Source organism: Tachypleus tridentatus, chromosome 13, assembly GCF_004210375.1.
Source record: "Tachypleus tridentatus isolate NWPU-2018 chromosome 13, ASM421037v1, whole genome shotgun sequence".
Classification (NCBI taxonomy): Eukaryota; Metazoa; Arthropoda; class Merostomata; order Xiphosura; family Limulidae; genus Tachypleus; species Tachypleus tridentatus.
Genome location: NC_134837.1, coordinates 150,076,050 through 150,089,394, shown reverse-complemented (window position 1 = coordinate 150,089,394; position 13,345 = coordinate 150,076,050). Strand labels below are relative to the sequence as shown.

Below are 13,345 nucleotides of genomic sequence, written 5' to 3'. Positions count from 1 at the left end.
TTTATATGAAAAACTACATTTTCTGAAGATATATACACCATATTGAATGTTAGAAGTATACAATCTGTAAAGACTTTAAATTGAGTACAAAGATCTCATGTGGTTGGTCAAATTGGAAGAGTTAGGAAATGTAACTAGTCACCTATAAAAAGTTTCCAGTTCGTTTTATTTTAAATATATTGCATAATTTTAGATCTGATTTTGATAATAAGTACATTTTTAGTATAAAATGTATACTGCATGTACTGTTGATTTACTTGCTGCATTAATTCATGGGAATTCCATTTAACAATGTGCACCAACGTATCTAGGGTGTTTTTTTTTTTTATTAATTCTTTTAATAATTTTCAGCTGAATATCCATAATAATAACAACTGAAATTATTTGTCCTTTGATAATTCCATGTCTTTTGATAGTCACTGGCTCTCTTCCAGTTAACCACTACAAAGTTTAGTGAAGTAAATTAATGCAATACAGTATTGATATAAAAAAAAATCAGCAGTTTTCAAATTCACTTAAAATTTTTATTGCTTTTTTATAAAAAACCTTGGGAAAAAATATTGAGTATAATATGACCAGTGTTTGATATCCTTTAACAGATGACTGGAAAGTTGCTGGATAATGTTGTCCACCAACTTCAAATTAATTTTTTGCTTCCTGAAAAAACAATACAGTAGTTGTATACCAGATCACTAATGTTCAAATGATGTTTAGAGTATAGAAACTATGAGAAGAACTAGAATTCATTGGAAAATATTTCTATTTTTGTCTTTTAGTACACGTTACTTTAATGTTCAGAAATATAAATAGTATGATACTGAGAAGTTGGCAATGCTAAACAACACATTTTTTAAACTTTGGTTCCTTTGCTGGGTCTATCACGAATATAACAGAAAAATACATTAGGGTTTTTTCTTAAACATTTAAGTGTTTAAAATACAATGAATAAACTACCATTGCACTGTGTTTTAGAGAATTAAAGACAAGATGTTATTTTCAGGATTTATAATAATGCTGTAAGAAATTTTAACGACACTTTTCTCAAAGAGAAGGTTAAAAAAAAGCTTCTTAACCAATCGAACTTGTTCAAAATTCTTCAGTCAATTTTACTTTCAGTTTCTTTCTCACTTGAAATACCACTTTCCAAAGGTGGATGAGGTGATTTGTCTGCTGGTTTTTCATACTCATTGACTGATTCAGGTTTTCGTGGTCTACTGGCCCTAAACCTTTCAGAAGCTCCACTTGTTATTCTGTTTGAACTATTTGAAGGTGTGGGACTAGATGGGGAAGAGCCACCTGCTTCTTCTTTCTGTGGACTGCTTCTCTGTACATTTAGTCTTCGCATACCAGGTCGATATATTTCAAGGGATGGGCGGTCCTGCACAAACATACATAATAACTGAGACACGTTACATGAAATTTCAGCATATGTGACCACCACCACCTTCGGGTGGATTGGCAAAAAGATTGTAATGATTTAGCAACTACCTAACCTTCTCACTGATTGTTTAATGGTACTGCTTTACTTTTAGTATCACAAATGAAGTGCTGTAGCTAGTATTTTCATAACCGGAATCTCACTGTTACTTCATTTAAATTTAGAAATACAAATTTTATTCCAATTATTAAAAAGTTCTATCCAAATTTTGGATTAAAGTAAAGAAAGCACCTAAAATATATACATCCAAACAAGACGGCCTAGGAAAAAAAAAAAGTACAGTAGTAATCAAATCCTCCTCTGTAAGCTTTAAAAAAACCATCTAGATCTTTATACGAAATTAAACAAAACATACTTTTAATAATTTAGCTTTGTTTATTAGTATAAACTTTCAACAACAGAAAATGCCATTTTTATTTCTTTTAGAACTATAATAGTAGAATAATCATATTCTATATGGTTTTTCCATTACAGAGAAGCTTTAGGTACAAGCTTGACCAAATGAGCATGAATAATTTTTGAGTACCTTATCTTTATTAGTCATAGCAATAACTTCAGATGTACTTCCAAATTGCAAAAGCAAATATAAAACATTTCTCATCATATTTAGCTTTTGTGTATGTAAAATACATTAAAACAACTGTTCGTAAAAATGCAAACTCGAAGTGAAGATTGAGGACTATAATTAATAAAGATTACCGTATTTTCCGCCTAATAAGCCGAATTTCTGGCCCTAAATTTTGGACCTGATTTTTGGGGGGTTGGCTTATTGGCTGATCACTCCTTTTGGAAATTTCTTCTTCTTAGGAAATGCTTTTCTTTTGAAAATTACCATAGGCGGTAATTTTGTCCCATCAGCAAAGCACATTAAGACTACAGTGAAACGTTGTTTCTGGAATTTCATTGGTTACCTAATTACAGTGAGTGGAGCCAATAACGAATGACATATTGATTCCATCTCTGTCTCAATACGACACGTTCTGCTGTACTACAACACGCCAATGATCACACACAACATGCATGCTGACGCTGAAACGAGACTAAGAAATCATTTTGAAGAAACTTGTCACTTCTTAAAAATGGCTTCGGCTTATTGGGCGGTAATAAGCAAAAACCTTCATTTTCAGAGCTGAAAATTGGCCTCGGCTTATTAACCGGAAAGTACGGTACTTACCACACTGGAACAAGGCTGCCTAATAATTAAGGGCATCCTTTAGTATTTAAATCTCTTAGTGTTATCAAAAAGTACAGAATAGCTTCATATAAGGAAAAAAACATCTTGGTAAGTTTCTTCACATCCAAATAGAAATTTGTAAAAGGCTTTTTTTTTTTTTTTTGTTACCCAACTGCTCCCATCTTAGCAATTTTTATAGTTTCTAGTACCACTTAAATATTTTATTGTAAATTTACCATGCAAGTATATGTAAAATAAAAGTGAAATTTATTTATTATGAAATACGTGCCTTGTTTCTAATTCTTCGTTCAGCACGAGGATCTTTAGATGTGTCCTTCAGGTCTGCTGAAGAACTCTCTGACTTATCGCTGGAAGATTTGTTTGAATCAGCTTCTGCTTTACTTGTTTTCTGATCTCTACCTTCTGATGATTCCATGTCTTGATTTGCTTTACTGGGGACTCCTGTATCAGCAGAAAGACTTTCCCCACAATTTCTTCTGGACTTACTTGGCAATTCTTGACTGTTAACCTTTCCTCCAGCCCCTCTGTCTTCTCTTGTAGAAGTACTGCTTTTCCCTTTAATACTATCTTTAGTAGATGAACTACTTAATAGAGACCTGTATCCAGAGCTTCTTGATGTGAGGTTTTCTGCTCGTTGCCTTGCTTTGTCAGCATAGCCAGATGTGTTATATCTAAGAAAAATATATCTTCCTTGTTTAAAGCTATTCATGCAACTGGAGATTTACTGTGATAAGATAAACTTAACAGAGATATTCACACTAGCTTTGTGATACATTTTTGGATTACATGATAAATCAAAATAATTGCAGTATATAACTTGGTGTATTTTACTTCGGTAACATCAATTACATAAGCCATAAACACTGAACTCGGTTACTATCAGTAAAATCTTTGGAATATTATATACTAATGCATTTATTTATATAAAGTACAGTAAAAGTGTTTAATTACTTGTATGTGTTTTCTTTTAAAAAATACTCATTTCGAGCAAAACCTTGTGCTATTACTTGGATTAATAAACAAAATTGTAATTTTAATCACTTGTCTTCTTTAAGATCTTTTCGAGGTTTTTCTCTGTTTCTTTCTCTAAAATGAGGTTGTTTTTCTTTCTCTCGTGGCCTTTGTCTGTCTCTCTGCCGGTCCCATTCTCTTCTTTTGTCCCTATCTCGCCTACCCGATTGACTGACAATAACTTCTCTGCTTCTGAAATGAGAGCTTGTAGTCTTTTTACTTTCTTCTTTTTCTGGCTCTCTGGTGTTCCCTTCTCGCTCTTTCTCTCGTTCTGGGTTTTTTAGAAGCTAAGGAAACAGTTATAGAAACATTAATATATACATGTGTGTATATGCTAACTCTTAAAATAAAACTTTTTAACTGACATAGAAAAACTGATGTTGATTTTTAACAGTCATTAAAATAATTAGTTGTATTAAAATGTCTCAAATTTGTAAGCATTTCATATAATTCTGTTTTTTCAGATGTTTCTTATTTTACTTGTACAAACAATTTGACAACAACTCAAAGAAAATTATATAAAATATTGGTTGCAATACTTTAATCATGCAAAAAATGAGTAAATCAAAAACATAATAGCTTTAAATCCTGGATATTATGTTTAGGCTTAATGAGCTCATATCTATAACACTTATAAATACTAAAATATATAAATAGTGATGCTTCTAGGATGTATACTTTGTGTATTTATGGTATATCAGTTGCCACTGGCACAAAATATTCATTTGCCAGTGTACTAGTTCATGGAAAAAAAACAACAAAAACAGAAGTATATACTTTAATATTTTGCCACTCTTAAAAATGTATTATAAATGACTTCTTAACAATAGATGGTGGTCCTAACTAGAAAATTCCCAAAAGGAATGTGATTGGTTGTGTTTGATGTCATTTGGTTTTACTGGAAATTTCTTTGATATTGTACAATATTGATGATGGAAAATGGCAGAATAAAAAAATGTATGAAGGCACTCAAGAAACAATTATTTTTTAAAGACTTACTACATTATTCCATCAATTTGATGAAAAAATAGAAATGAAGGTAAAAATGCACAGAGAAGATGACTCAAATGTAAGTTTTGTCAGTGAATGTATAATTGTTTCACTGAAAGTGAATAATTGATCAGATTTAGGTTTCACAGTATTTTCACATTTTCAGTACATACACAAATGAAACAAACTGCAATGACTCAATTTACTGTTTTCTTCAATTAAAACTTGTTCTTGTTATTCTTTTATGACTCCCAAAGTTGATAGCTACTTTATTACATGGATGGTCCATTTTCTGGATGTTAGTGCAGGATTTGGTCAATTTAAGAACAATCCTAAAAACAACACTGTGTGTATAAATGTAAGAGAACTTTTTATGCCTAATTAACAAAGTTTCATTCACTATGGTGTATAAATATCTTACTTTGACTACAGTTTGAGAACTTTGTACATGTTCTGATTTCATGTCCGACTCTTCGGTAAACTCTTTTTCTTTGCTTTCATCATGTTCAGTTGTCCTGTCTCTGACTTTTTCTTCTTTCTCTGCCTTCCTTCTCCTTCTTTCCTCTTCTTTCTGTCGTTTTCTCTCCAGCTCTCTCCTCTTCCTTTCTTCTCGTTTCTCTTCCCGCACCTTCTGGATAGTGTGTTTTAAAATTTACAAACACTACACTTTTTTTCTAAAGTAGTATTAATTGCACAAATACACTGATTAATAAATTAAAAAACTAGAGAGGTAAAAACAGTTAAGGATATGTATGTTTTTACCTTCTGTAGTAAAATTCTAATTTTAATATATAATAGTTTATACATACATATATGGCATTACACTGATGAGCTACATATCTTACGTTGTCGACATTCAGAACATATCCACTTCATTTGTATGACTTACATCTATTAGATGTAACTCGTATATTGTAAACATAAAAAATGCAGTAAAATTTAACCAAAGAAAACATGAATGATCATTTATAACTGATAAAAAAATATCATTTCTCAAACTCTAGTAATCTTTTCATCAAACGCTATCCACCAATTTGTTTTTTCTATGCTATTCAGATATTGTCATTTTTTCTTTTAAAATTATGACAGCAAAACAACATTTATAAGAAATCCAAAATTACAAAAAAATACAAATTTGTAGAAAGTTATATATATGCAAGCCATAAATATTTGAAAACACAGAAATTAAAATTATTAGAACAATACTGAGAATTTGACTGCTATAAAAATAAAATATCACATGATGAAACTTTGTAAAATGGACAGCAACTGCCTGCTGTGGAGACACAAGTGTAGAGGACAACGTTTCGAAAGGCAGAAGACTTTCGAAATGTCGTCCTTTACACAACAGACTGTTGCTGTCCATTCTACAAAGTTTCATTATAAATACTCTGCCAAAACAATCTATCAAAGAATAAAATATCACCTGTTTCTCCAGCTTTTTCTGTTTAATATATTCAATAAGTGGTGTTGTAAGCTTCAAGACTCCATTGTTAGCTGTTAAGGTAGAAAATTGTCAGTTCAAATTATTATTTGATGCTAAAAGCAGGAAATTAATCAAGTCTCTTTTATGTTGTACTAAAAGTTTTACCAAAAAATATTATAAATAAAATATTAAATGTAACCTAGAGACAGTCAACTTAATTTTTATTATACCTAATTTTAATGATGTTTCTTGGTATATATCAAATATACTTAGCATCTTGAAGTGTACACAAATGAAACAAATTTGTTTCTTTGTAACTTTTAATTTTACAGTGACAACCAATAATGTTTTTAGATGTGAAGTTTAAAAATAAGTTGGTGTGCCAACAGAAAAAAAATACACTGACATCAGAAAAATTTATTAATTTTATAATTCTAGATATCTTACCAAACAAACATTGCACAATGTTCCCCCCCCCCACTTTGCCAGTTCTAGGGTAACTGACTGACTAAAAAAAAACAAAAAATTCTTGTATCCTTCCTCAATTATATTATAAGCCTTGTAAATGGGATTTAATTTACTTAACATATATGAATTAGAATATTAGGATGTAATTTGCAGCTAATTTCTAAGAGTAAAAATTTCATTAAAATATATACTGTTTGGCTTTTTCTGAAGTCCTTTTCTGGCATTAAGATTGGTTTAAAAAATAACTGTAGAATGTAAAAACCTAAAGTATAGCAAATATATTTTGATACTACCTGAAAATTACTGTGAGCATATCAATCAAAGTTACTTGATTTCATTATCTACTGGTTTTCAAAGATTACAGTCTCATAGGCCATTTCAAAAACAGTCTCTATTCAGTGAAATTTAAAACTATGTAACACATCTTGAATAATGATAAAATTGTGAAGACAAGCCTCAGCAGACTAAACCAGTGGTGATTAATTTTGTTAATGTTTACTCTCTATTTGTTATGTATTATTTAAAACTGTCATTCTTTGTATTTTTAACATCCAAATAAAGAAAAAATGAAAAGAAACTGAGCACAAACGTTTTCACACATACACTTCATTCAGTTGCATACACAACCACCAAAGAATGATAATATTAAGATTAAATTATGTTAACTCTAGCTCATTAACATATTACATACACATGGGGTATTATGAAACAGTTAAAATCTTCCTACTATATTATATGTTTATCACATTAATAAGAAGGTCTTAAATACTTTTCTCATTCAACTAATGGAGCACATCTGAACTAACACAGATTTGGCCTTCACATTTCTATGACTTAAGATTTTCAGACAGTCTTAAACTAAATTTAGGAAGGTTTAATTGTATCTAAGCTAAAATGGATGACCATATGTAAAAGGATTATATAATTCCAAAAGAACTTCAGGTGAATTTACAGTCAACATCCCACAATATTAAAGACTAACTTAGAAAATTAATAATATCACCATGGAAATAAACATTGGACAAAAATAACTTTAAAGGCCTATAAGTGAAAATACACAATACAGCAGACAACATGGGCTCCATTAAAATACATACAGCTATTTAAACATTATATCATCACACAATATCACGTACTAACAAAATTCTCTCAGTGGTTCTCCTAACACTACAGATAACTAAATTTATAGTAACAAGCTTGAGAAAAATACCATTAACAGAACCATAAGAAAGTGTGCTAGTATTAAACTTTACCCTGACACACAACAAATTACTTAACTCAAATATAGTTACACCTACAGAATAGAAGCTATTATTATATTACTAAGTTTTAGTCTCTCCTGAAAATGCATGTGCAACTTACGATATAAATGCTTGTGTACTTCATTTCAACAGATCTAAACAAAAAGAAGGTGTAAATATATTTTGGTAAACGTTTTGTACAGGGTGGCCCATAAGTCCCTACCCATCCATATGTTATTATGTTATATTCAATAATACTAATGCATTATGAGTTGAAGGCAGCTGTTACCATGGCATTTGAAATAATAACCCCTGCTATGTTGAGGAAAATGTCTCACAGAACATGGCGTTGCATAATATTATGCAGCGAGAATGAGGGACAGCACACAGATACACTGGATACATAAGATATATGGATGGGTAGGGACTTACGGGCCACCCTGTACACTAACATTAAAAGCTTATCATAGTTTATAATATTATGCAGCAAGAATGAGGGACAGCACACAGATACACTGGATACATAAGATATATGGATGGGTAGGGACTTACGGGCCACCCTGTACACTAACATTAAAAGCTTATCATAGTCCTCAAAAGGTCTAATGTTAGGTTACATAATAACATTGTAAGTATATTTCTTGATAGTTTTAGTTCCAGTAGAGTTTAGCCCAAACTATACTATAGCAAAAAATGTACAGTAGTTACAGTATTGATATCTCATTGTAGGCTATAGTAAATAAAGGCTTAACTAATGTTAGGCCTAATACAAGCAAACTTACAAATTTTGGGGTCTGCAATTTGAGTTCTTTTATATTGATTTAGAAATCATGTGTTTAAAGATGTACTGTTGTAACAAGAACAGTAATTTAACCAAAAATATTTAGTGAGCTTCTGCTAGTAAAAACAATTCCGTAATCATGGTCAAAGATAAATAACACAACCAAATTCCAACTTTAGCTAAAGATGGATATTATAGGAAGATCAAATGTTATGAAAAAGCTAATATGGAGAAAAAGATTAATCAATTCCTCAATGAACATGAAACAAACAGTCAAGCAACTAACAGTATATCGCAGCATCAACCCTCAAGTTTATAGATTACTAAAAGATTGCAAACAAAGCTACACTACCATACAGTTAACTTCAGAGGTTTATGCTGCTATCCCTTAACTAAGTATCTAGTCTATATAACATAACTTACTGGTAACACATCTTCACAAAGATTGTAAAGACAATAAAAGCAATCATGATATTAAACCTCTCACAACACAGAATTATCAAGTAATCTTTTTTTTTTTTTAAATGTTCTAAGCTACTTATAAAATGCTTTTGTTAAGGCCTGGTCTCTTTACTTAAAAGTAAAGAAAATGCAAAAAACAAATCACATTCTTGAAAATCTATATACAGCAAATTAAGCAACCCTTGTTGTGAAAGGTACATGTATTAAGACCAAAATGTATTAATTTTAAAGAGAGTATTAGCAAAAGTGCATTCTGTATTAATGTACATGACTCTCACTACTAACATGAAGAAAAGTGCCCATGAAAAACTGTACTAGATGATTACCATAAATTTGAAATGTTCATTAACAGGCTTTGATGATTAATGGTAGATAACCACCATTGTTTACCGATACAAGTTTCTAAACTGCTTAAGGTGTAGCAAAGTAGAAGGCTTGGAACTCAAGGAAATGTATACTGAATATTATATGACTGACAACTATGCTGTGGTGCAGAAGTTACATCATGTTAAGATGTCATAATGGTAAATGTAGGTACTTATATTTCAACTTTAGAGCTGGCAATCCTTAACGTTTATCTAATAAAGGAAAACTGAAAAAACAATTATAAAGAAATGAAGCTATCACTTAAATGTGTAACTAAATTAAAAAGACTCTCAGGAATGAGACCCTGATTCATCTTAAAGCTGCTATCATTACTTTTTACCTCTTACTTTTATTTAAACTTTCTAGAATGGCCACATATTTTTGTCAATTTACTCAGTCAATATTTTGACTTGTCTTGAACAAAAGACTAATCTGCATTTTTAAACTTTATAAATCTTTATCTTACTCAAGTATTTTTTTCAATAGTAATAATTAAAATTATAGTAAGATTAGTTAATTTATTTGGAATGCCAGTCTTTATGTGATCCTCCATAAGTTTTTATGAGTGCAGTCTATCAGTAAACATCACCTTTAAGTTCTCTTTCCTTTGCTTCTATTTCTTCCAAATAAGCTTCTGCTGAAGGCAATGACATCTCTTCTGGACTCTGAAGACTTTCTAAAAACTTCAGGTAGTCTGGATCTTATAATAATTATAACTACTGAGCTTTAACATGACAACTTTAGGTTTAAATCAAGTTAAACATCATGTTCTACTAAATAGCATTGAAATTTTTTTTAAACAATCATGTCTCACACAAGTACAAAAATTTTAATTAAGATCTCAGTAGAGTCTATTTCTTTTGTCTATCATGTTAGTGAATATTGTAATGAAAACTAGATTTATGCACAATTTTCTTTAATGACTACATTTTCCAAAGTCAGTCACCTTAAAAGAACTTTCTACTATAAAATATTATTTACCTTGTTCAATTGAGCCACACTTTGCATCTTTTTTCTTCATTCTTCTTTTTGGAATTTTTTGGAATGGAGCAAATTCCACAATAGCAGGATACTCATTTCCTGAAATTAAGTTTAAAATATCTAACTATTAGCTACATAAAAAACTAAAAACAGTCTAAAAATAATTATGAAAGAAATATGTATTTTTACTGAAATTTTTTTAGAACAGTGGAACACACAGCCAGATTAAGAAACTAGATATTGTTTTATGGGGGAATAAATGTTGATGATAAATGATATGCAAAATTACTTTAAATTTCTCACCAGTATCAGTTCTAAAAACAACAGTGTTCCTTCATATGTACAAAATTATGCAAAAAAAGTTACCAAGTTTTTTCAGGTAAAACTGTTTACAGATGTGACAATTCAGAACATCAGTGAAAACTACAGGTAGATCATCACAGTGACTTTTAACATAAATTACATAAACCTATAGACATACATAATTCTGAAGATGATGCACTACTGCTACCAGTAACTACATTACATTGAAAAATGATTAAGCATACATATCAATATTATATGTAAAAGTCAATTAGAAAAAATATTATCAGGAAGTCTGAATTATCACAGTACTGCAGCACTGTAAAGCAAACATAACTTCCAGTGTATACATATATTTACAGTATCCCTGGAACTACTAAATGATGAACACATACACACATCTATTTTATATTGGCTCTAGAGTCCACTTGTAAGAATTACACACAAATATATCTGTAAATTTCTCAGAATGTTTTATTTCTGAACAAATGTAAATAATGGTAAAAAACAGAAACAGATTACAATCTGAGGAGTAAATAAAAAAAGAAAACCCTTAGGAAACATCACCTTAAGAACTGAAGTTTAGTTTTTGACTTAATTTATTGTCATACTCTACCAAAACTTTCTTTACTTGCCACAATTTATTTTAAATCTTTGTATCAGCAACTAAGAAGAAATCAAAAATTTCACTAAAATGTTAGTTTTTTCACTTCTCAAATTTGTACCATTCCTTTAACTAAACTCTTTAACTTATAAAGAGGTTAGTTCACTTTTAAGTTTTTGTGTTTTTAACTGCTCTTTACAACTCAATATCAGCTTTTAACTAACAATATTCAGTTTTCAAATTTTTCCCCAGAATATAAGTCTCCTCCCCCTTTTCAACATATTACAGTTCCTAAGATATAAAGATTTGTTTTGACTTTTGCACAAAACTACCCGAGGGCTATCTGCACTAGCCATCCCTAATTTAGCAGTGTAAGACTAGAGGGAAAGCAACTAGTCATCACCACCCACCACCAACTCTTTTACCAATGAATAGTGGAATTGAACATCATAGTATAATGCTTCTATGGCTGAATGGGGTGAGCATGTTTGGTGTGATAGGGATTCAAACCTGCAACCCTCAAATTATGAGGCAAGCACCTTAACCACCTGGCCATGCCAGGCCAGCTATAAAGATGATTATTACTAATGAAAGCTTATAGTTAGAGGTTTATGTCTCTTTCTGTAACTTTTCATAAATCTCTTATATCATGTTGGCAAGGTTAATGTTATGTTGGTAGTGAATACAATGTTTGGAATGCAGTTAGGAATTCAAAACTACTGGAAGGGCTTAAACTGCCAAATGAACTTAATAATAATGTGGTGATCAAAGAGAATAGTTTTTAAAAAGATAATATATAAGTAACGTGCACTAAACAGTAGATTCAGGAAAAGCTTTTGAAGATGTCTAGAATTAAACATGAAACACAAATCATTTTTGTGGATATACATATGTTGATAACTAATAAAATATTTTAAAAAGCACTACAATACTCAGGGAGTAGCTTTAAAGTTCTAAAATTTTCCCTGCATTTCAAATGTTACAAATTAAAATCATCATGTAAAAAGTACCAAAACTTGGCCTAAACATTAACAAATTTCAAACTTTATAGATAGAGTTAGTGATACAAGCTATCTTAGTTCTTTCTATCCATAAAAATTCGGATAGAAAAAAGGTAAAAACTCCTAAGTATCAATGGAAGAACTTGGGAAGCTCCGTATGAACAAATATGATACTTCTTAAAAAAAAACATGTGAAAACTGAAGTAGTCACAATCTTAAGTTAGTCTTAGCAATTCAAATAAAAAAAAATTTGTCATTCTTAAAAAAATTAAGAAAGAGGGAAAATCAGCTTCAAACTTAAGACATTTAGCTAAAGAAGATAGGTTTCACTTATCAGATTTTTTTACTTGCAATAAAATTAGTTAGTTTACTTTCATTGATTCATAATATGAATTATTTAAGAAACATGTAAAAATGAGCAACTGAGTTATAGTGACCTATAGTAACTGTGGTAAAATTAATTTATTAGAGTTTTTGGGTGTTTAATATTTATTATGTTATCAGAAAGCTAGCTGCTGTAATGCTATTTTATGTTTTTAGGTATCTTTAATCACTTCAAAGTTGACAATCCAGTTTCAGCTTACACAAAAGCATTAGCTGAACTTCAAACAAACAATAAAAGGGGTATTCTTATTTAGTAGGTTTAATAAAATTTAAGCTTTTTAATGCTTGAAATATTATTCAAAATAAAGAATAAAGGACAACTTGAAATTCAATAAAAATGACTATTGAAATCATTTATTTATGCCCAACTTCATATTGATATAAAGGTTTCACATAAGAATCAAGCATTATTTCATTAGGTAAATATGACAAGTCAACCTACAAGAAACAATTGTTCTTTAAAGCAAAGAAAAAGTACACGAAATGCAGTTTCAGTAAAAACAATTTTCACAATTTTATTACAAACAAAAATAAAAATACTAAATGCAATTATCACTAGTAACTGGTTTTACTTTCACTTCTCAAATAAAAACAAGCATTCTATTTTTTTATAACTAATTTTTATTTAACCTGTAACTTCTTGTGAAATAACGATTTATCGATAACTTATAATAAAATTAACAAAATGTTAACA

The 13,345-nt window shown here is 30.1% G+C and overlaps 1 protein-coding gene across 4 annotated transcripts in view; it reads right to left on the bottom strand.

Annotated features, from left to right (window-relative positions):
• Positions 1–502: 502 nt before the first annotated feature.
• Positions 503–13,345, bottom strand: part of LOC143239923 (uncharacterized) — a 31,473-nt gene continuing 18,630 nt past the window's right edge. The window contains exons 4-10 of one of the 4 annotated variants that reach the window (XM_076481575.1): positions 10,360–10,458; positions 9,968–10,078; positions 6,061–6,131; positions 5,056–5,265; positions 3,675–3,931; positions 2,902–3,304; positions 503–1,378 (exon numbers count right to left, since the gene is read on the bottom strand). In XM_076481575.1, the coding sequence (XP_076337690.1) occupies positions 1,097–1,378; positions 2,902–3,304; positions 3,675–3,931; positions 5,056–5,265; positions 6,061–6,131; positions 9,968–10,078; positions 10,360–10,458 (1,433 nt within the window). In that variant the 3' untranslated portion in view covers positions 503–1,096. The remainder of the gene's footprint in view (positions 1,379–2,901; positions 3,305–3,674; positions 3,932–5,055; positions 5,266–6,060; positions 6,132–9,967; positions 10,079–10,359; positions 10,459–13,345) is intronic. The other 3 variants (XM_076481576.1, XM_076481577.1, XM_076481579.1) reach the window with 3 other exon arrangements.